A 24,705-nucleotide genomic window follows, 5' to 3' on the forward strand; every position below is an offset into this window, starting at 1 on the left:
ATTTTAATAGTTTGGGATTGTGAGTGATGCTTGCTGGTAAATCTTGTACTTAGCATGTTTAAGGACCTGGATTCAATCCCCAGCACACACACACCACGCACATGCACACACACACACAAACACACATAAACACATACACACACACACACACACACACACACAGAGGTTTCTATCATTCCAGATTTGTTTTGAATTATAATACTTGTATCTTTGGTGTACCTATACTGTGCCTTAATTCTTCCAGTACTGACAAAAATTAAGTAGAAGTAACAAAGTCTTATCTACTGGGATGGCAAGCACAGTAGCTGGTATTAAACCCAGCTCCTAGACAACGTCAGGACCCACATTGGAAGAGATTTGTACAACACCCTGGGTAAATGGCTGAGGCAGTTGGGGCTAGCAGCGCACATTGTAGCTGGGAGGGATTTGAGGGGCTCTGCTCTGTGTTCTGTACATGCCTGGAAGCCATGCGTTGCCTGGAGAGTACTGAGTACTCAGTGAATATTTTTACTGAATTTGTTGAATGAGTTAACTTGCAGTTTAGAAGGGGTTTTACATCTAATTGTATATGTAGAGATGAAGTTCTCTTCTAACTTCTATGCAGTGGTTGGATCCATCTCCTCACCTGGCTTTTGTATTTGGTTGCTGCAGGAGAGGTTTGATTTTTGAGGTATAAAGCAGGTAATAGTTCTAAAGTGTATATTTGAATGAGAATTTGATCAGTGATTCTCAGTCCTAGCTGCATGTTAGAACACTTGGGGGGTGTGCTTGCTTTGGCAGCTTATATTCTATAATTAGAACCACTGCAGGTGGGGGGCTTTAAAAGTCCCTAGTGATTTCTGTGTAATTGATTGGGAGTGCTGCCTGGGCAATAGTTTTGTGTTTGTTGTTTGGATTTTGTTTTGTTTTTGGAAACAGTCTCGAACTTAACAGAATTTGAATCTGTATGGTTTTGAAAAGCTTTCTTTTTTTTCCTCATTCATTTGAGAATAAACTGCTGACCTAGTGCCCCATCACCCACAGCCCTTTTCACCAACACTGTAGTATATCTCTAAACGAGCATTCTTCTGCAGACCACAGTACACCATCAACGGAAAACATCAGCATTGAGACCTTACTACCTTTGACTCTGCAAGTGACATTGGTATTTATTGATGTTTGTACTTCTGAATAGTGAAACAGTTCATGTTAATAATTAATTTTGATTCCGTCTCACAGGGTTTGTTTGCGTTTTCTCCCCTTCCATTTTTGTAACTCCTTTTCTCAATGGTGAGAAACCTGGCTGTTGTCATTCTTAATATATTTTTTGGTTGGTCAGTCCCTCTGTATGGCACCACCATCACCGGTTTCCTCCAGTGCGATTGTCCTCCACCCTCTGCTGGGGCTCTGACTCGGTGGAGGGATTTTGTAGAGCTCCATAAATGATGCTAATATGCCAGCTGAGGTCGGAGAAAAGTGAATGCCACACTGAAGTCAGTGACAGGGTTTTAAAGTCAGGTTTGGCAAAGTAAATTCTCCCTAAGGAAATGAAATTTAAGGAGAGGACTAAATTCTACAGAGATGCATGGTATCAAAACAACAACAACAACCCAAAAAACAAACAAACAAAAAAACAGGGCAAAAGCACAGCCTGTCTGCTAAAATGCTTCAAAAAATATTTGTTTTGGAAATAAAACCACTTTTAGTGAGCAAGAATTTTAGTCTCTTTTCCTGAATTACCTGTTTATAGGAAAAGTATTTGAAAAGATTAGTTGTTTTTTAAGAATGTGTCTAATTAAAAACTTTCTTTTTACATTACCTTTCAAAAAGGAACTTTTTATTTTAGCATAATTTTAGACTTAGGGAAAAAAATGGCAATTTGCTTTTTTAAAGCACCAGATATTTTAGCAGGCGATATTCAGGTAGCGGCTGCTCCTTTTCTTTAGTCAGCTTTACTATAAAATGTGGAAGCCTAGTTACAGGGATGTGGAACTCCATACTTTCCTTCCACCTAAAACTGGAGAAAGCAAGTTCTTAGAGCCAAATAACAAGACCAGTGGTCAGCCTGCATTAGGTGATCAACATCCATCTGGCCAGATTTTGTCAACCCATTTGCTTAGAGTGGCACCCTGCTGCAAGTGGTTTTCCTCCAAGAGCTTTATCACATCTAGACTGATGTATATATAACCTGAATCCACAGAAATCCAGCATTAGACTTGGGGGTTGTCAGATTCCCAAGATCAAGGCCAGCCTCTACAATTTAGGAAAAACCTACTTTAAAAATAAAAAGGGCTGGGAATATAGTTCAGTGGCAGAGTACCTCTGGGCTCAATCCCCCATACTGGAAAAAAAAATTTTTTTTTTTAAGAAAATTTGTAAAATATACAGCTCTTAAAAAAATGTGAGCCAGGAGCCTTGGCACACACCTCTAATCCCAGTGACATGGGAGGCTGAGATAGGAGGATCTCAAGTTCAAGGTCAGTCTCAGCAATTTACTGAGACTGTGTCTCAAAGAGTAAAAAAACAGAGCTAGGGTGGGAGGTTGGCACTGTGGCTCAGTGTTAGAGTGGTTGCCTAGCACATGGGAACACCACATACATACATACATACATACATACATACATACATAAAATAAAGATATTATGCCCATCTACAACTAAAAAGAGAAGTGGGGATGTAGCTCAGTTGTAAAGCCACCCCTCAGTTTAATCCCTAGCACCAAAACAAACAAACCAGATGTAGAGGAAAAATAAGGAAAGGGGAAACACTTAAATTATAATAAATACATATAGACCATAATGGAGTTAACTTATTCTGCATTATTATGAATATTTCCATAAGCCAATTGGATGTTGTTATATCCAAATTTGATCCTTTGCTGATTAGAAATACATTAATCTGGGCCGGGGTTGTAGCTCAGTGGTAGAGTGCTCAACTCGTGTGTGGAAGGCACTGGGTTCTATCCTCAGCACCACATAAAAATAAAATAAAGGTATTGTGTCCATCTACAACTAAGAAAATATTAAGGAAAAAAATACATTAATCCTGTGTGTGTGTGTGTGTGTGTGTGTGTGTATGTGCTCACATGCATGTGTATTCTTTTGGCTAAATATTATTCAGAGCACTTTAATAGACTTTATTGAAGTCAAACTTAATATTTTGTAAAAGGGATGATAAACCAAGATATGGGAATGCCTAATTGTGGTGAACCTTATGCGTATTTTCAGTTTAAGTAAAATGCTATATTCTGTTCAGCCATAGAGATGAACTTTGCTACAGAAGTGGAGAGAATATAAATGTGTAACCTTCTGATGTGACTTTACTTTAACAGAGAGAAGGAGCAAGAAAGGGAAGAACAGTTAATGGAAGACAAGAAAAGGAAGAAAGAGGATAAAAAGAAAAAAGAAGCCACTCAGAAGGTGGGTTAACCAATTAAATAAGTCTCACATCTGTCCAGCTTGCAGAATAAGTGATTGATTATCTTAGTAGCTTGGGTACCTGATGTCTTAATATTTCTACTTGAGACCTTAGTTTATTAAAAAAATAATGAAGGAGAAGGTTCAGTTATGCAAAGTTATGCACTAATCATAAAATGGATGTTGAACCACGCTGTCACTGATCTACGAAAACAGCAGCACGGTGTTGAGGAAGGTGAGGCTGCTGGGCTCTGGACTCTTGTTATACATCCCTCTTTGTATCATAATCGAATCTTCACTATCTTAAACAAGTTTGTAGACTTGACTCTTGAAAACCTGCTGGATTGTTCCCTGGTGTTCTTTTGGTTCATCCATAAAACTGTTGTTTAGATGAGTTTATCTTTTGATAATTACATCCAGAAATATTCCTCAAAGGACCCAGTGTGCCTGCTAGTTTGATTTAGACCATTCATGAACTTGAGGAATTTGCTTATAAGAAATAGAGAAATGCGAGACGAAAATAGAGGGGCAGGGCACACTGGTATATGCCTATCATCACAGTTACTCTGGAGGCCCAGGCAGAGAATCGCATATTTGAGACCAGCCAGGGTAATTTTTTTTTTTAATATTTTTTAGTTATAATTGGACACATTACATTTATTTTATTTATTTATTTTTATATGGTGCTGAGGATCAAACCCAGTGCTTTGCAATATGCTAGGCAAGCGCTCTACCACTGAGCCACAACCTCAGCCCAGCCTGGGGAACTTAAAGAGACCCTGTCTCAAAATGAAAAGGACTGGGGATATAGCTCCATGGTTCAGTTCTCAGTACTGGGTAGTGGAATCGGGGTGAAAAAAGACAGCTGTCAGGTGTCAGTTGAAGCATTTGTGTGACAGCTGTCAGAAGCAGAGAGTAGTCAGAACGCCCTGCACACACCCCATTGGCTTCTGAGCCTGGCCCCTTGCCCTGTCTGACCCCTGCTTTCCCCTGACTCAGCAGAGTTCCTGCTGTGTTTTGGGGGTGGTGAAGGGATTTGCTGCCAGTTTACCGCCACCTGAAACACTTGGGAAGCAGGGCCTCATTGCTGTTTGCTAGTTATGGTGGCTGAGTTTAAGGAGGTGTAAATAGTTATACAGTTCAGAGGGACCTCTAGATGTAGAATAGTCAGGGCAATTGGACACAAGCCACCTTGAGACATAAGGGGCACTACAGGTTTTCCCAGCATCATTAGATATGACCATTTTCCATAATTTCATTTTTTGAAGTCTTGAAATAGACAATTAGTGAGGACCAGAATAAGAAAAATCCTGGAAAGATTTTAAGAATTGGGATTCATATGACCTTGCCATATTCAAAAAAATGAAATATAATTTTATGTTTTCTGTGTGACTTTATTTGATAAAGAACATTGATTGTTTTATTTGGTGCTGCAGTCGATTACTGTGCTCTTTTAGGATTTTGTCTAATTTTGTTTGTTTCTACCTAATAGAGATATGTTTCCTGTCACAGCTGTCAGAGTACCTGCTTCACATTTGCTGCTCCTCTTCTAAGCTTGTTAGCTTGTCTAAAATTCTGGATAAGGAGTCTGAAGAGAGGAAGCCACATAAGAACCCAGAAGCTTTTTTTGGGCACACAGCCACAGTTGCTCAATACTAAGGTTGCAGGGTGCAGTCACACCAGGGCTAGGATGTTGGTGGCATTGTCCCAGTTGATTGTGGACTCCTGCCTGGGGTCTTTCACACCCCGACACCCACCATAATTGGAGAAATGTGAGATTGAACCTCAGAGAAAACCTCCTTTCCTTCTAGGCATTCACACATTTCATCTACTAAATTGGTACAAAAATCAGATTTTGCAGTCTTTGGGGATGGATGATTATAGACTAGACACCAGGGGCCTTGAGTAGAGGCTGTTAACAAGATGACAAATAGCATGATGTTTTAGTCAATGTCCATTTCATCTTCATTCGTCACATAGATAACAGTTTTCTTAAAATAAAATTATCGATATCTAGAAATGACTAAAAAATGCATCTGTAAACTTTTATAGTATATTTCACTAATGGGAAAATAATTTAAAAGAGAGTATGGATGTAATGGAAAGTGAATTGGGTTTATTTCTGCAGATGATGTTGTTTTTGCAGTTTATGCATTCGGTAAACCACTTGAGAAATTTCAAGTAGCTAATTTTGAACAATAAAAACTTAGTTATTTCTCGTAAAATGATCTAGATCAGCTGATATAGAATCTAGACTGACATAGGCTGGTTGATGGCTTTTGATAATGTTTTGTTAACTGAGCCAATGCATAATTTCATAATTAAATTCCATTTTAGCAATTTTTTTTTTTTAAAGAGAGAGAGAGAATTTTTTTTTAATATTTATTTTTTAGTTCTCGGCGGACACAACATCTTTGTTTGTATGTGGTGCTGAGGATCGAACCCGGGCTGCATGCATGCCAGGCGAGCGCCCTACCGTTTGAGCCACATCCCCAGCTCCTCCATTTTAGCAATTCTGAGGAAAAAGCACAAAGTTTACCTTATTGTGAAGATAAGCTAGGAGGCATAAAATGTGCTGTAGTACATAGAATCATAAAGAAGGTGCCCGAGGTTCTGTTATGTGGTCACTTGTTCGACCAGCATGTCCTTCCACATCTTTTCACTGCCTGATTCCTTGCCATATAACCATTTTTAGCATCTGTCTTCCCCTTTAGACTGGCTGGAAGTGTCTTGAAGTTTCATTCATGTTGTATTACTAGTAACTGGAGCAGTGCCTGTGCCCCGTAGTCACTCAAATAACTGAGTGAGGGATCAAGAGTGAATGATGGGGCTGGGGTTGTGGTTAGTGGTAGAGCGCTTTCCTAGAGAGTGTGAGGCACTGGGTTGGATTCTCAGCCCTACACATAAACAAACAAATAAACAAAGGTCCATTGATAACTAAAAAAGAAAAAAGAATGAATAATGGCAGGGTAGGGACGGACATCAGTGGTAGAGTGCTCTCTTAGCAGGTCTCCTAGCACGGCTGAGGCCATGGGTCCCATCCCTGGTGGTTGGGGCAGGAGGGGGCCATGAAAGATAACTATATAATTATAAAATTAGCTTTTATTTAAAGCTAAAACTAAATTACTTTCACACAAAAATTAAATGTGAGCCTTTTCCGCTGTTCTCAATGACTGTGTCACTTTACTGTTTCCAAAGCCATCCCTGAATATACCGTGTTAAGATTTCCATTCATGAGGGAGGTGTCAAAGGAGGACTCTTCATTCATGAGGCTGATGATGCTAAAGGAGCATTGTGTGGTGTTGGCAGAACACGTGCTTTGACCATGTAGCTTTTCACTGACTAGGGACTGGCTCTTTTAACAGGACAGACATTATAAGCCATATTTAACATTATTTGGGTTTATTACTTAAAAAACTATCTTCAAAGTGGGGTTGTAAGAAATATTTACAATGGTTTAAAACCTAAATTTCCTTAAGGAATTGTCATGTGAATGCAAATCCATTCATTTGTGGATAAGTGAGGGTTATACAGGGGATTTTCAATAGATTTGAGCTCTGTAGCAATTAGTACTGGAAAACATTCATTTTAAGATACTGTGTTCCATGCTGGGATTGTAGCTCAGTGGTAGAGCACTTGCCTAGCATGTGTGAGGCACCAGGTTCGATCTTTAGCACCACAAAAATATAAATAAGTAAAGTAAAGGTATTGTACCATCTACAACTAAAAATATTAAAAAAACAAAACAAAAAAAAAAAAAACCTGTGTTCCACAAATTCACTACTGTAGAATTAGCTTGTCTTCTAATTCAAGAATATAGGAGGGCCAGGGGTTGTGGCTGAGAGGAAGGTATTGTATTTACCTACAACTAAAAAAATAAATGGTTAAAAAAAAACTAACTGATCTTTTTTTAAAGAAAGAAAGTAGGAGCATTCCAGGAAGTCCTACGAATGGATGGTTTAGCTGATTCAGAGTCTGAATCTGGGATTCTTTTCGAGGTGGACTGGGTTAACTACAGAACATACCCTTCAAAGATAATCATTTTTTCATGTAACCCAGTATGATCCCCAGCCACAACTCTTCTTTTGTAAGATTATGAATTCATTTTCTAATAATGTTTATTATAAAAGTCAGTTAACCAATTCAAAAGTTTTAAAAGATTAACAGGTCCCCCACCACCACTACCACCAGGGATTGAACCCAGGGGCACTGAACCACTGAGCCAAATCCCAGGGTCTTACTGAGTTGCTTAGGACCTTGATAAGTTGCTGGGGTTGGCTTTGAACTTGTGATCCTTCTGCCCCAGCCTCTGAGCTGCTGGGATTATAGGCATGTGCTACTGCACCTGACAAAATTTACATATTCATTCCAATCTTATTGTTCTACATCATGCAATTTTAATGAACTTTGATAATAGCGAACATTCATTTAGCATTGGCACCGGATATCTGATCTAATCCTTAATATGGCCTTTTGTAGAGAGAGATTGTTATTATCTCCATTCAGCACATAAATGGAAAACTGAGATCGAGATCGTACAGCCAGGAAAGTAGCAAGGCTTCGTTTTGAATCCTGCTTTCCCACCATGATCTCTGGTGTCTCTCATCATGGGTCCCTGAGGCTTTGCTGTTCAGATTTGAGATGAAAAGTATTTGAGTACATACTCGTAGGGGAAACCTTTTATCTCTATGGCTCATTTAGTTTCTGGGCCACATTTTATTTGATTTTTCTCTAGTTATAGCAATCAGACTGGTAAACAACATTCCCAGTTCAGGAATCGCATCATTTAAAGAGTGTGGAGTGCATTTAAAGTTTTATTTTTATTTTTAGAATTCTTCCCAGTGGTGATCATGTAAGCTGTAGCTGGTCATGTGGGCATAGTCTCAAGAAGGGTGTCTGAGTTGACTCTCAGCTGCTTTTATTGGGTTTCAACCCTGCCTGTGTACTGTGTATCTGACAACCTGAAATAACTGAGTTATCAGAATTAAAGTAGTCTTTATAGTTCTGAATTAAAAAGCAAATCTCATGTACTTGTGTCTGTTTATTTTGCAGGTCACGGAACAAAAAACCAAAGGTAAGATCCCCCCCCCCAACTCATTAGAACCTTTTGTTTAGATTTTGCAGTGTTGACTCAGCCTTCAGTCTACATAAAAGATAGAGGGTGTAGAGTCATTAAGGTGGGTTGTTTGCAGTCACTGAAGAGCATAATGACAAATTAAGAGAACTTGTATTAGAGTTCCTATTTGGCTTGCCCTTTTTTTTTTTTTTTTTTTTTTTTTTTTGGTACAGGGATTGAATCCAGAGGCTCTCTACCACTGATCTACTACATCCCCAGCCCTTTTTATTTTTTATTTGCTGAGGTTGGCCCCAAACTTGCCATTTTCTGACTCAGCCTCCAAAGTAGCTGGGATTCCAGGAGTGCATTCTCACACCTGGCTAGAGTTAAAACTTTTTAGGAGGTAAAAGAATAAATACTGGATTTTTTAAAGGGTGCAGTGGTACATGCCTATAATCCCAGCGACTCAGGAAGCTTAGGAATGAGGATTGCAAGTTTGAGGCCAGCCTCAGCAACTTTAGCAAGGCCCTAGGCAACTAGATCCTATCTCAAAAGCACTTCTGAGTTCAATCCCTGGGTACCAAAAAACAAAAATAAAAGTATGAGTCAGGATTTGGAACTGAACCTTTTCAAAACTTTACATGGAACAGTAACATAGAACACCAGCTCCTAATTAATTACAGATGTGAACTACAGAGGGAAGTTATGTACCTTAACTACTTTGATCTGTGGCAGCATAAAAATCATATTTCACATTAGGATACCCATATTCTCTTCTGAGCTAGAGCCTGGAATATGCTTTTTTTTTTTTTTTCTTCACCAAATTGTTTAATTGGGGCATTATAGTTGTACATAATGGTGGGATATGTTGTTATAATTTGTCCAATATTATTCCCTGTATTTCCCCTTTTCCTTTCATCCTGCCTCACCCCAATCCATTTCTTCTACTGATCTTAGAGTATGCTTTTTTAAACATAATTAATTTTGAGTAGGTTAACCATTTGAAAATAGTGTGATATGTTGCAAACAGAAGCAGATAACCTTCAGGTCATTGTCAATAATGGTCTCCATCCTTTTTGGTTTTTGCTCTCCTTTTATTTTTGATTTTGTAGTTTTATCTGGTGATGATCACACTTTTGGTCAGTTCCCCTTAAGAATGGGGATTTAATTCCTTGAGATAACTCTTATTGCTGCCTCCCTAAATATGTGCTTCTCAATTAGCTATGCATAGACTCATTTGTATGCAGTGGTCAAATGCACTAACTAGCTCAGGCCATGGCCAGACTTTCATAGCCTCAGGCCATATCCCTAGCAGATGTATTTTTGAAAAGCTCTGCAGGTGACCTTAGTGCACTAGAACTACTGCCCTGGATGAAGGGAATCAGAAGTGACTGATTACTTAGGAGAGGAGAAGGGTGAGGGAGAGGTCAAGGCTGATGGGAGACCCTCTAATGATTGGTTTCTCATTGTTTTATTTTGTTCTATTAGACTCTCAGTCCAAAGCATGTCACCCAGTGATGAAAGACCAATAAAGATAGTGCTAGCTTCTTAGGAAACTTTGTTATGGAAAACAAATTCTCACATAATTAGTATTACTGGATTCAAAGAACATTTCAAAGAGGAATATAGCCTGGGATTTTATAGAGTGATTTAGAAAATAGAGAAACCATTATAAACTATATCTTAATTGGTTAGAGAGGATAGTATTTTCCCCTTGTCCATTCATCCGGTTCCCAGTCCAGGGTAGGCTTCTTTTGGGAAGTATCTTTGTAAATTACTTGATTGAAATATGAATTATAAAGAGAAATAATGTGTCAATATTTTTTAAACCAGCACACTGCTTAGAAAAGAACTTTCATTTATGGGAACAACAATTTAAAAAATTAGAATTTTCCTAGACAACATAGGCTCTGTGGTTTTTGGAATGTGGTGATTTGAGTTCCTGGGCATGGCCACAAGTCTCATGCTCTTGAAGCCAGGTTCTAACTGTACTGTAGACTAGACTGCTCTGTATGATGAGTGGTATTTCTGTTGGAAAATTGAAAATCTACTAGGCATTGTTTCTCAAAACAAAGAGGGACTATTTTTGTTTTGTTTTTAGTGCCAGGTCTGTTCTCAAACACATTTGCCTGAGTCTTAAAAATCTAACTTTCCAAGATGGGTATGGTGATGCACACCTGTAATCCCAGGGGCTTTACAGGAGGCATGAGGATCACAAATTCAAGGCTGGCCTCAGCAATTTAGTGAGGCTGTAAGCAACTTAGTGAGATCTCTCAAAATAAAAAGTGTTTAAGCACCCCTGGATTCAATCCCTGGTACCAAAAGAAAAAAAAAATTCCTTTCTATTCACTACCAAATTTTCCTTCCAGTAGGGTCTTTTTTCATGCCTACCAAAGATAGAATACAGCTTCATAGTCTCCATATTCTCCCTAACTCCAGTTCCTCAATCAGAAAACAAAGTCACATAATCCTAAAGTAATCTGAAAGCCTGTCTTAGGTCTCCTAAGGGGTTTAGTTGTTAAAATGGAGGAGTAGACAGGAAGTAAAAATAAAAATTATTCCTGAGGTATGTTAGACTGTAAATAGAGGGAGGTCCTGACCTTGCTGGTACTTTTTGCCCAGTTTTGAAGCCACTTCTTTGTTGGGTACTTTATCTGTCTCCTTCTCTTTCCTTAGCTGATGTTTCTTGGTCCTTTTCATCTCCCCCAAGTGATATCTTCCTCAGGCAGTCTTCCCTTAACTCTGAATCTACCCCTGTTTCCCCAACAGACCCTATAAGAAAAAAAGAAAAGACTGTTGGTGCCAAGTCTTGGGTTGTACAGAGGACTGAAGTAAGATTTTTCTGTATTTTGGAGAAACAGTTAGTTCATTACATGTTTTTCCTTATATTGCCCATCATTTAAAAAAAAAAAAAAAAAAGGTGGTGAGAATTCATGAGTCAGGAATAGGACAGATTTTAAGTGGTGGTCTTGTGACAGGGCTAGAGCTGGGGCTGCCGTTCAGGTAGTGAAGAAGAAAAAACTCCTTTGGGCATCAGCACAGATCCTCCGTGTTGGACATTAGACTTAGAATCAAAAGAGTTTCAGGAATTGATGTAATAGATCAATATTTGATAAGTTGAAATTTAACTGGTATAAAGAGTCAGATTGGAAGTAAAAAGTCCAAATGCATTGTTTTTGTAATGGAGGAATTTGAATATAGACATTTAGCCTTGTTAAAAGGTGTTAGGGTGGGCTGGGGCTGGGGCTCAGTGGTAGAGTGCGAGTTCCTGGGTTCGATCCTCAGCACCATATAAACATAAATAAATAAAATAAAGATATTGTGTCCAACTACAACCAAAAATAAAAAATTAAAATTAAAAAAAAAAAGGTGTGGGGCTGGGGATGTGGCTCGAGTGGTAGCGTGCTTGCTTGGCATGCGTTCGACCCGGGTTCAATCCTCAGCACCACATACAAACAAAGATGTTGTGTCCGCAGAAAACTGAAAAATAAATATTAAAAAATTCTCTCTCTCTCTCTCTCCCTCTCTCTCTCTCTCTCTCTCTCTCTCTCTTAAAAAAAAAAAAAAAGGTGTTTGGGTGATGGCTGGCTTCTGAAATGACTGGTTTATGAAAGCTAGCATGACCTTAGAGATATTTGTATATCTGTAGTGTCCAAGAAGTAAATTACTGTTTCTGTAGTGGGCACCACAACATGAAATGGAACAGAGATGATCCTCTCTGGACTCCGTGAAGTTCATTCTAGGCTGGTCAAGGAATTGGTCATTTCAGGAAGATTTAAGCACCTGGGGTTGTTTTGCTCCCAGGAGAAGGCTTCCCATTTGGGAAATCTCAGGTATTGTCTTCAAAGATCTAAAGGGTTCTGGTGCTTGGCATTTCACATTTCCTTAGTAAATATCTGTCATGTGTTTTACTCAGATTTATTCTGAGTTCCAAAGTACCAATGATGAGTCAAAGCAATGGGAAAAATCTTCTACTCAGTATAAGCTAAATAACAGTGAGTGTATTTAGTGTAAGCAACACTGGGTGATAGTATGGTTCAAAGCAATAATTCATAACCTTGCCTCTTTACCCCACTGGTACACATTTGGAGCACAGCACTTTCCTCCAGCAACTGGGGCTATGGACCATTGCAGTACATTGGCTATATCTTTCTTCCGAGCTTGTAGAAGGCCTGTTAGAGTGAGTGCATAGTGGTTGCTGGAATAACACTGAGTCTATTTTAATTATTAATGGCAGAATGGTCCTTCTCCCTTAAATTATACACTACTTGTAACAACCTTCATACTGTGTAGAGATACCTGTATGTTCTAATATGGTTGAAAGAGAGAACTGGCTGTCCCTAAGAGAGTGAATGAATGTGACTCAAATAAGAAGGCACAAAAATAGTGCAGATGGGAGATAATGAAAGCTTCACTTGATTATGAGGCATGATTATGAGGCAGTGATGGTAGACAAGAAGAAAGGAATTGGAGAGACGCTATAGTTAAACTCCAGATTGATGGATGGTGGTGTGTGTTTTGGAGCAGGGCAGAGTGAGGAGTCTCAGATACCTGCCAAGGTGCTAATTTGGTTGCAATTTGGGTGATGATTTCATTCGTTATGATAGGAGATAATGGGGATTTAGAACCAGGGAACTAAGAAGAAGGGGAAGGGCAAAAGAGATCTGAGCTGGAGATAGTGATTTGTGAAACATTTACACAAATCATATTTAACACCTCAGCATGAGAGAATGTGTCACATGCTCGGGAAGCGTCAGTGTGGGAAGGGTGCAAGCCCCACCTTCACATTAATTTATTATTATTATTATTGCCTTTTTTCCATTCATTTGTACATTTATTTTTTGGTGTTGGGAGTTGAACCCAGAGCCTCTATACCACTGACATCTGCCTCCACTCCTTCTGTCTCTAACTCACAGTCTTTCTGCCTAGGTCTTTAGAATAGTTGGGACTATAGGCATTGCCAACATACCCAGCTTGATTTTTCTTTGTTGTTGTTTTTTTTTTTTTTTAAGGCACAACTTCAGCTGACATTTTATAACTATGATTAAGAGAATAGTTAAAAGTAAGGGTTGCCAACCATGCATCTGACTTGCTGCCTATTTTTGTACTTCTCATGAGCTAAAAATTATTATTATGTTTTTAGGTTATGGGGGAAAAAAGAATAATCATATATCATGATATATAAAAATGTTATCAATTGATATTTCACTGTCTAAGAAAAGTTTTACTGGAACCTAACCACACTTTGTTTACACATTGTCTTTGGTTCTTTCAAATGCAGAGTTGGGCTATTAACAATGAAGACCTTAACGGCCAAGAAAGCCTAAATATTTGCTATCCAGCCCTTTACAAAATGTTTGCTGACCCCTAATCTAGAGTTTGAGAAACGCACAAAGAAAAAGGGAAGAGCTAAAGAGCTAGCAGGTGTAGGTCACACAAAACAGACCAGGAGGAGTGACCAGCAGGGTCAGAAGCTGCAGATGAGTTGAAGACCAAAAAGTCCATGAGTGCCACTAGTGCACTGAAGACCATGAGTGACTTAAGAGGAGGGAGATGTTGGGGACAGAAACCAGGGTGAGGAATGAGGGGGAGGGAAGAAGTGCTTGGGGGTTACTGCAAGTTGCTCCGTTTTCATCAGCTACTCACTATGGGTCACTGGGCTTAGTGATTTTAAATTGTTAGCCGGAAATAATATCTGGGTTTGATTTATATTTTAACTACTACCTTAAAAGCATTTCTAGGTACTATTAAAATGTTTGATTCTATCAAGATTGTTAAAGGAAATTGTGGTTTATATTGGTCCTGTGCAGTTGGGTTTGTTATACACATATACTTTTTAAAAATTCAGAAACTAGCCTGAATGCTTTCTTCTGAGAAAGTAGCATCTCATTGGTATTTGCAGAAATATAGGTAATTATAACTTCAAACTATAAGATATGAGAAAAGTATAAAATAAAAGGGTTGGGAAAGGGGAAAGACTGAGTCATTGAAGCATGTAAATGATTTTTAAAAATAGGTTGAGTGGAAATTAGAAAATAGGATACCCAGCATTTTTTTTTTTTTTTTCCTCTAGTGTCTCTGTAACACAGAGACCATGTTTAAAGTCACAGACTTTTTCTTTGAAACTACGGTCTCATTTTAAGCAGTTCACCTTCAGAAATATTTATGCTACAACCTACGTGTCATCAAAATTCAGAAAAGAACGGGCCCAAAAGGTGACACATTCAGACTTTTTGCGAATTTTCCTCCCAGTTGTCATTTGATGTTCTGGAGCATTTCAGGGTACCCACACGGATTCGTGTGCCTTCATTTTGGACTTGGGGCATCCTGTTGGGTCTGACTTTCTGCCTAACAGGTGTATCACTGCAATTAATGTCAAGGAATTTTGATGGTCCTTGAAATGCCTTCAGGTCTTGAATTCATAGAGAAATGTGATAAAAAGAAATAGAATAAGAATCCATTCCAGTCCTGAAGCACAGTTCACTCAGACTTGCATGGTCCTATAGGCTTTTTCTGATTGTGTTCTAGAGTTTCGATTGACTGATCTTCCAGGACAGTTCCATATTGGAGGAAAAGTTGTTGAGATGTGTTTCTGCTTTTAAATGACTTTATGGTTAATAGTTCTTCCGGTCTCTGATATGAGAGTGGGAAAGTACCCTTGAGGAGTTAGGACACTTGCATAATATTTGCTGTCCACCAGATTTCTTAGGTTGGCTTTAGTCAAACTGGTGTTCTCAGTCGTTTAAAACTGTTCTGTCTTTGTTTTATTCCTTTTTAGGAAAATGAGTTCAGGCATATAGCCTGCCTGGCTGACTTAAAATGAAGATTGTAGCCCCTTTAGAAGGGCAGCCACACAGAAGCATAGCTTCTTCTATCCTAACAACCAGTTAGAAAGAACCTTCTCTACCTTTGCTTATTCCCATAAAAGAAAAGGGGATTGGTAATGCCATGCGGAATCTTTCAGAAACAGAAAAGCAGTCATAATCTTTATTTATTCATTTGCCAATTATTTACCCATCAGCTTTTGTAGGTCCTGAAGAGGATAATATATTAATATTAGACATTGATTGATTTTTTTACCCCCTCTCTCTACCCCTCTCCCCACCTCCCTCTTTCCCTCCCTCCCTTCTTGCTTCCTTATATGGTACTGGTGATAAAACCCAGAGCCTCATGCTTGTCCTGCAAGTGCTCTACCCACCAAACTACATCCCCAGACCTGATTGGTTTATTTTCTTAATATAGGTCCTCTGCCCACCCCCCACTCTCTTCCTTACTGGAAGGCCAGTACTGCCTTTGATTGGCTAATGGTAGACATAGGGGTTGCCTGAAACTTACTTCTCCTGTCACTCATAGTATTTTCTAATGTTCAGTAGTGAGATATTGGGCCCCTGATTTCTGATGATGTCTGTCTCTCCTCATAACGGATCCAGTTAAATGGCAACATGCTGGCCCAGCATCATTTCAGCAGTAAAAGCAGTACTGCCACCAGAGCTGACCCCAATATTATTCTGAGTAGCAGGGATTTATTTAGGCCTCAGATTATTCCTGATGGTTATTTCTGAAACACTGCCAGGCAGTATTCTCCAGGCAGAGCAGTGGTCTTTTGCTAGAATGAAGAAGGAGGTGCAGATCTAGGAGAACCGCTGTAGGGCTGCGGGGGATGGGGGCTAAAGAATCCCTCATACAGCTTCATGGCTGCCCTGTATGTTCCCATGCTGTTTACCATTTTAAAAATTAAAGTAAAAATTAAATTTTTTAAAGCAAAAAGGGAAAATATCTACATATTGAAATTTCTATATTCATTCAAGAACTAGGGGTGAAAACATCACATCTTTGGGATGGGGGGGGAAGCTATGAGATATTATATAAGTTTCTGATTTTTACATAGAAGGCCAAGCAGGCATTTGAGTTCAGGTGACTATAGAAATCAAAGCCAAGTCGAGTTATGTGACTATTCAGCCCTGAAGTTCCCCCGTGGCTTCTACTCCATGTCAGGCCCATGAATGTTGATCCCTCGCTTGAGGGATTAGTGGTCAGTGAGGGAGAGGGACCTATAAATGGTGGATTTCAACATAATCTGGTAAATTCTGTGGTGGGGAAAGATGGACAGTGTGTTCCAGGAACACAGATGAATGTGTTTAAGCACTTCACCTGGGGACTGTAGGAAGGGAGCACAAAGGTCAATCTTTTCCTTCCTTCCTCCCTCCTCTCTCCCTCCCTCCCTCCCTCCCTCCCCTTCTTCCTTCATTTCACTGTACTTTAGGGATTGAACCCAGGGCCTTGCCCATGCTAGCACTCTATCACATAGTCATATCCCCAGCACCCCTCCATGGCTTTTTAAAAAATGTATTTATTTTGAGACGGGGTTTTGTTTGGTTACCAACACTGGTCATGAACTTGTGATCCTCCTGCCTCAGCGCCCCAAGTAGCTGGGAGTATAAACCTGCACTACTGCATCCAAGACAAAGGTCAGTCTTTTATGAATATGAATGAAGAAGAGGGAACTTTCGACTTTGAGGCTGATCCTTTTACCAAGGACTTTGCTGTGGACAACCTTGCTAGTCAGCCCTTTCAGGAATTAATTCCATCATTGATTTGGAGGAGTGAGTGATAGTTGCTTTCCCTCTCCCCCTTCATTGATGGAATGTCATTCCTTGATGTCGCTGTCTTTTAATCCTTGTCACCATCATCCACCACATCCCCTGTACCCTCGGTAAACTGAAGATGGTGGCAAGAATTTGGGAAAACGATGACCCTCAAGAGTACAGTGAAAAGAGAAGAGTTGCCTTGTTAGAATTGGTCTCGTGTAACTTTTCTTAAAAACAATCTCTAAAAAAATTCATTTGATTTCAAAGACTTTCCCAACCCCTCTCTTTCAGTGCCCGAAGTGACGAAACCAAGTTTAAGCCAACCAACGGCCGCCAGCCCAATTGGCAGCTCTCCATCGCCACCAGTCAATGGTGGCAACAATGCCAAAAGGGTGGCAGTGCCGAACGGACAACCGCCAAGCGCCGCCCGCTACATGCCTCGGGAGGTGCCGCCGCGATTCCGTTGCCAGCAGGACCACAAAGTGTTACTAAAACGTGGGCAGCCCCCTCCACCGTCCTGCATGCTGGGGGGTGGGGCAGGTCCTCCTCCCTGCACAGCACCTGGAGCAAACCCAAACAACGCACAAGTGACAGGAGCGCTGCTGCAGAGTGAGAGTGGGACTGCACCAGGTGAGCCCACGTCGGGAGGGGCGCCTTGCAGCCTCCCAGAGAGCGCTTTGTTTGAGGGACTTGGTGTGAAAGAACAGTTAATAATGTAGACACTTGGGATTATTCAGAAGATGAAAGAGGATCCCAGAGTAAAATGGTATATGGGCAGTGCACTAGGTTTGATCCTTAGCATCACCACCCCACCCACCCCGCCCCCCCAAAAATCAAGGATACAGCTACTAAAAAAAATTTTTTTAATGTGCAAACATGCATAGCCTCTGTAAGAGCTCTGAAAAATCATTGAAGAAGGACAATGAGAGACTGCCTGAAAGAATCAGTGGCCTAGAATAGAGTGAATTCTAAGGTGATATGGACATAGAACCGAACTGAGAGAAAGGATAAAAAAAAAAAAAAGAGGATAGATTTAAAAGAGTAAAGAAAAGGAAAATAACAAAGGAATTATCAAAAAGAAAAGTTGCATTCAAATGACCAAACAGCTGTAGTCAAAATAAAACTTGACAGAATTTCAAATACATACTAAGACTATGAGAAGTAAAATTCTAGATATTGCAACTTTGTGTTTAACATGTTCACACATATATTATCATTTTCCTAATTGTAATGATCTTCAAGAGTGTTATGTTAATAAATAATTTCGAATTTTAAAAAGTACATGGGCAGTTCTACAAAAGTGGGCTTTAGTATTCTGTAAGTGTGCTCTGCCAGAGACTCAGTGTGTCTTGGGCTCTTTGTCTCCTCAGACAAGAGCCTTACTACAGCATTACTCTCTGTGGTTCCACGAGCACATGTTCAGGGAAGAATTGGAGGTGAGGCTGTAGGGCGGCTCATTCTGCCAGAATGCCAGGAGGAGAGAGAGAGAGAATGACCTCTGGGATTATGATATAGAATCCTGGAGGGGGTAGGGGGGCACCAAATAATGCCATTCTATAATTATTTACCAAATTCTTTAAAATCATTGTTTCTTTCAAGGATGTTGAATTTTGAACTTTGTTATACACTCTAAAGAAGACAAGTTTTAAGAGTTTTTAATAGTTGAATACTTAGTCAACCAACAGCTAAAAATTTACAGGTTCCTTTTTTTTTTTTAAAGCTTATTAACAGATTTCAACCATCTAATATTTTTTTCATATTAATTTCAACCATCTTTTGAAGTTGTATTAAAATTCAAAGCTCAAACACTATCGAGGCCAGTGTATTTGACACTAAAAGGATGCTTTATTTGAGTTCTAAGTTTGAACAATGAATTACCTAGAAAATTCTGTCAATACCTCGTGTGAAGAATAAGGACGGGAACAAACCTAGTGGTGACTCAGTCTTCATGCAGAAGTAGCTCTACCCATGGGGCTTCCTGTGGTAGCTTCAGGCCAGTCCTAGATGAATAGGGAAGATCCTCATGGCCCCTCCTTCCTGGCTCCAGGAACCAGTTGCAAAGGGAGGCATGTGAGGAGATGGTCCTCTGTGTTTCCACTACCTGTGTAGCCAAGGTTCAGAAACAAAGGTGCAGTGTGAGTCAGAATCTCTTTTGTCTACACACAAAACCAAAGACTTCCCTACATCTCAAGAGTTTGGGATTCTTTGCTCCCTTACTTCTATACAGTTCTATGTAGTGCTCTTTTGAACTTCATATTGATTTAAAGCTCCCTGATTAAAGGAATTAAAAGTAACTTGAAATTTTCTCATTAAAAACGTGTCACATTTAACCACCTAATATGGTAAATGCCATCAAAATATGTTCTGCTGGGCTGATATGTCAGAATAAGATTCTGTCTGTCCTGTAGTCACCTGCCCTAGCACCAACTCATAGGTGCTCGTTCACTTCAGCAGGTACTCACTGAGCAGCCCCACACTGGCCATGTGGGGAACACACCAGCAAGATAGGGGCTCTGACAGGGACACACGTTACAGAGAAGGGAAGATGTAAATATGGTGCTACAGCACTGGACAAATGGCTCGAGACAGGGAAAGGTTATTTTCAGCTTTTGAGCTCAAAAACAGCTTCATAGAAGAAATGGCATTTGAACCAGGCCCAGAAAGATGAGTGAATTCAGGAGGAAAAAACAGTTGGTGCCAAGGTGAGAAGATACTATTGTGGAATGTAGATACTTGCATAGGAAGTCATTGAAGATAAGACTAGAAAGATTGGTTGGCCCTGGGTCATAGAGCATCTTGATCAAAACCCCAGGCCAAGGAATTTAGCTTTGTTCTTGAGCATTAAGGAACTGTGGAAGGCTCTCAGATAGCAGTGATTGATAGACTCAAAGGTGTGTTTTAGGAAAGTCGCTCCAGCTGGGAGTATAGAGTAGATTGGAAATGAGGGACAAGTTGAGGGTGCTGTTGCATTTGTCTCAAGATACAAGAAGGTCCTTCTCTGCTGATAGAAATGACAGGGAGCTAGCTTTGAGAGATGGTGTGGAGTTAGATTTAGTAAATGCAGCATCAAGCAGATGAAAGATAAGCAATGACTCAGACGGGTGTGATGCCATCAGCCAAGACAAGCATTTGGACAGAGAAGCCAGTCTGTGGGGAGATGAAATGAACTCTCATAGGGGCAGTTTGAGCTCTAGGTATTACTGATGATAATGCATGTGCAGCTGTGATTGATGAGATCATGTCTTTTCCAGAGTCAACACTTGGAGGTGCTGCTGCTTCAAATTATGCAAATTCCACTTGGGGCCCGGGAGCCTCCTCCAACAACGGCGCCTCCCCCAACCCAATTCACATCTGGGACAAGGTGATTGTAGACGGGTCTGACATGGAAGAGTGGCCTTGCATTGCCAGCAAAGACACTGAATCTTCATCCGAAAACACCACCGATAACAACAGTGCCTCGAACCCTGGCTCTGAGAAGAGCACTCTGCCAGGAAGCACCACTAGTAACAAAGGCAAAGGGAGCCAGTGCCAGTCTGCAAGTTCTGGGAACGAATGTAATCTTGGGGTCTGGAAATCTGACCCTAAGGCTAAATCTATTCAATCTTCCAACTCTACTACAGAGAGCAACAGTGGACTAGGAAATTGGAGGAATGTGAGTGGTCAGGACAGAATTGGACCTGGCTCTGGCTTCAGCAACTTTAACCCAAATAGCAACCCATCTGCCTGGCCAGCACTGGTCCAAGAAGGAACTTCTAGGAAAGGGGCATTGGAAACAGATAATAGTAATTCCAGTGCACAGGCTAGCACAGTAGGTCAGGCATCCAGGGAACAGCAGTCAAAGATGGAAAATGCGGGTGTTAATTTTGTTGTCTCTGGCAGAGAACAGGCTCAAATTCATAACACTGATGGACCAAAAAATGGAAACACTAACTCCTTGAACTTAAGTTCACCAAATCCCATGGAGAATAAGGGAATGCCCTTTGGAATGGGCTTGGGGAACACCTCCAGGAGCACTGATGCCCCTTCACAAAGCACTGGAGATCGAAAGACTGGGAGTGTTGGATCTTGGGGTGCAGCTAGGGGGCCTTCTGGAACTGACACAGTCTCTGGACAAAGCAATTCTGGAAACAATGGGAACAATGGAAAAGATAGAGAGGACTCCTGGAAAGGAGCTTCTGTTCAGAAATCAACTGGGTCAAAAAATGACTCTTGGGACAACAATAACAGGTCTACGGGTGGGTCCTGGAACTTTGGCCCTCAGGACTCTAATGACAACAAATGGGGTGAAGGGAACAAAATGACATCTGGGGTCTCTCAGGGAGAATGGAAACAGCCGACTGGGTCTGATGAGTTGAAAATTGGAGAATGGAGTGGTCCAAACCAACCAAATTCTAGCACTGGAGCATGGGACAATCAAAAGGGCCACCCCCTCCCTGAAAACCAAGGCAATGCCCAGGCTCCCTGTTGGGGAAGATCTTCCAGCTCCACAGGAAGTGAAGTTGGAGGTCAAAGCACTGGAAGCAACCACAAAGCAGGAAGTAGTGACAGTCATAATTCTGGCCGTCGGTCATACAGGCCCACACATCCCGATTGCCAGGCTGTCTTGCAGACTCTTTTGAGCCGAACTGATTTGGACCCCAGGGTGCTGTCAAACACTGGCTGGGGCCAAACCCAAATTAAGCAGGACACCGTGTGGGATATTGAAGAGGTACCGAGGCCTGAGGGGAAGTCTGACAAAGGAACTGAGGGGTGGGAGAGCGCTGCCACACAGACCAAGAACTCAGGGGGCTGGGGAGATGCACCCAGCCAAAGCAATCAAATGAAGTCTGGATGGGGGGAGCTCTCAGCCTCAACAGAGTGGAAAGACCCCAAGAACACAGGAGGCTGGAATGATTATAAGAACAACAACTCTTCCAACTGGGGGGGAGGACGACCAGATGAAAAGACACCTTCCTCCTGGAATGAGAATTCCAGCAAGGATCAGGGGTGGGGAGGTGGACGCCAGCCTAATCAAGGATGGACTTCTGGGAAGAATGGTTGGGGAGAGGAAGTTGATCCAGCAAAAAACAGCAACTGGGAAAGTTCTACAAGTAAGCCTGTGTCTGGGTGGGGTGAAGGAGGGCAGAACGAAATTGGAACTTGGGGTAACGGTGGGAATGCAAGCCTAACTTCAAAAGGTGGGTGGGAAGATTGCAAAAGGTCCCCTGCATGGAATGAGGCAGGCAGGCAGCCCAGTTCCTGGAATAAACAGCACCAACAGCCACAGCAGCCACAGCAGCCACCGCCACCACAACCAGAGGCTTCTGGCTCATGGGGTGGCCCACCCCCACCACCTCCAGGCAGTGCTCGGCCTTCCAATTCCAACTGGAGCAGCGGGCCCCAGCCTGCGACTTCTAAGGATGAGGAACCCAGCGGTTGGGAAGAGCCATCCCCGCAGTCAATTAGTCGGAAAATGGACATCGATGATGGCACTTCAGCATGGGGAGACCCTAGCAGTTACAACTACAAGAATGTGAACCTGTGGGATAAGAATTCCCAAGGGGGCCCAGCACCTCGAGAACCGAACCTGCCCACCCCGATGACTGGAAAATCAGCATCTGGTAAGCAACGGCTTTTTCTTTGATTGAGAAACGAAAGCCTAGACCAAGGCATTTTAGTTAAAGTTTATTTGTTCAACTTAGCTTCATTCTGAGAGTCTTTCCTGCAGCTTCTACTTTGTTGCTAGGGAACCTGTCTTCCCCCCCCCCCCGCTGATATATTTTTTAATTTGTTCTAATTAGTTATATGTGACAGTAGAATGCATTTTGACATAAATAAATGGAGTATAATCTCTTATTCATCTGGTTGTACATGATATAGAGTAACACAGGTGATGTAATCCTATACGTACATAGGGTAATAATGTCCGATTCATTCTACTATCATTCCTATTCCCATCCCTCCACTCCCTTCATTCCCCTCTATTTAATCCAAAATACCACTGTCCTCCCACCTTTTATTGTGAGTTAACATCTACATATCAGAGAAAACATTCAGCCTTTGGTTCTTTGGAATTGTCTTATTTTGCTTAGCATAAAATTCTCCATTTCATCCATTTACCACCAAATGCCATAATTTTATTCTTCTTTAATGCTAATATTCCATTGTGTATATATACCACAGTTTCTTTATCCATTCATCTGTTGAAGGGCACCTAGGTTGGTTCCATAGTTTAGCTGTTGTGAATTGAGCTGCTATGAACATTGATGTGGCTGTGTCACTGTAGTATGCTGATTTTAAGTCCTTTGGGTATAAACCTAGAAGTAAGATGACTGGGTCAAATGGTGGTTCCATTTCAAGTTTTTTTTTGGAATCTCCATACTGCTTTCTATAGTGGTTGAACCAATTGTGTAGTCCCACCAACAATATATGAATGTACCTTTTTCCTTCACATCTTACCCACATTTATTGTTGCTTGTATTCTTGATAATTGCTGTTCTGTGACTGGAGTGTGAAATAGAACTCAGTATAATTTTGATTTGGCATTTCTGTAATTACTAGAGATGTTGAACATTTTTTCATTTATTTATTGATCAATTTTATTTCTGAAGTGCCTGTCCTTCTATAGATGCTTGCAGCATCAGGTGCTGCTAGTAGATTATGGTATTCTTTTGTGGCAAGAGAAAAAACTGGCATCTCTGTGTTAATCCGAAGAATTATTGTTCTATAATTGTCTTGGTCTGCAGAATCTAATAAAAGACTTAACATCTTACCAAACAAACTGTGCTCTAAATTTAAAAATAAAGATCTGGGGCTGAGGTTGTAGCTCCTGTGTAGAGAGCGCTTGCTGGCATGCACGAAGCCCTGGATTCAGTCCTTGGTGTTGCAAAAAGTGGGGAGTGAATTCTAAAAAAGTTTAATGAGTTCTAAAAATAGAGAACCAAAGTGGTAGTGGAAGCAGATCTACCTAATTTCTATCCAGATTCTACCTGCACACTCATCCTTGGTGCCTGTCCTCCCCTCCAGTGAAAGGAATCTGTTCGAGCTGTTCTTGCAGAGGGCATCATAATGCTGCAGCAGAGCTGGTGTCTGGACCCTTTGGGTTTCTTTCCTGGTGATTCTTAATGATTACCTCTGGAAGGGAGTATACTGTTCATTAGAGATGGTTATCTCAGGTTAGTCATTTACCTGAAATTAAACTCTGTTCCCTCACTATTTGAATAGGAAACATCTGGTAAGTTAAAAATAAGTAGTAATTTCATTCTTAGTTTGTTATGAGTGTCCCTTGACTTGAATGTCCCCATAAAAGCATGTAGTTCCATATATGAAGGGGATGCACATTTCAAGTCTTTTTTGTTTACATTTAGTATAATTTTAGTGATCAGTTTTCTACTCCTCAAAGTAACCTGTGATCAATGAACTCACTTATTTTTTGCCACACAGAAAATGATTACATTTAACTAGTTCTTTTTTTCCAAGTATTGAAAAGAATGAGAAAGGAAATGAAGGTTGTGCTTTGACTCTCTATGTAGAATAAAAATTGCTTATATTAAAAAAAAGTATATTCACTTAGTAAAAACCCTTAAACTGTACAGGAAAGCAAAAGATAGAAAAGTAGGGCTGGGGATGTGGCTCAAGTGGTGGTGCGCTCACTGGCATGCGCAGGGCACTGGGTTTGATCCTCAAC

General features: G+C 40.7%; 1 protein-coding gene across 5 annotated transcripts in view; it reads left to right on the forward strand.

Annotated features, from left to right (window-relative positions):
* The window catches only part of Tnrc6b (trinucleotide repeat containing adaptor 6B), a 239,038-nt gene that overhangs the window by 168,578 nt on the left and 45,755 nt on the right, over window positions 1-24,705 (forward strand). For all 5 annotated transcript variants that reach the window (XM_076855195.2, XM_076855194.2, XM_076855198.2 and 2 more), the window contains 4 exons: window positions 3,311-3,398; window positions 8,448-8,469; window positions 17,331-17,669; window positions 20,291-22,639. In XM_076855195.2, the coding sequence (XP_076711310.2) occupies window positions 3,311-3,398; window positions 8,448-8,469; window positions 17,331-17,669; window positions 20,291-22,639 (2,798 nt within the window). The remainder of the gene's footprint in view (window positions 1-3,310; window positions 3,399-8,447; window positions 8,470-17,330; window positions 17,670-20,290; window positions 22,640-24,705) is intronic.

This window comes from Callospermophilus lateralis, chromosome 4 (assembly GCF_048772815.1).
Source record: "Callospermophilus lateralis isolate mCalLat2 chromosome 4, mCalLat2.hap1, whole genome shotgun sequence".
Classification (NCBI taxonomy): Eukaryota; Metazoa; Chordata; class Mammalia; order Rodentia; family Sciuridae; genus Callospermophilus; species Callospermophilus lateralis.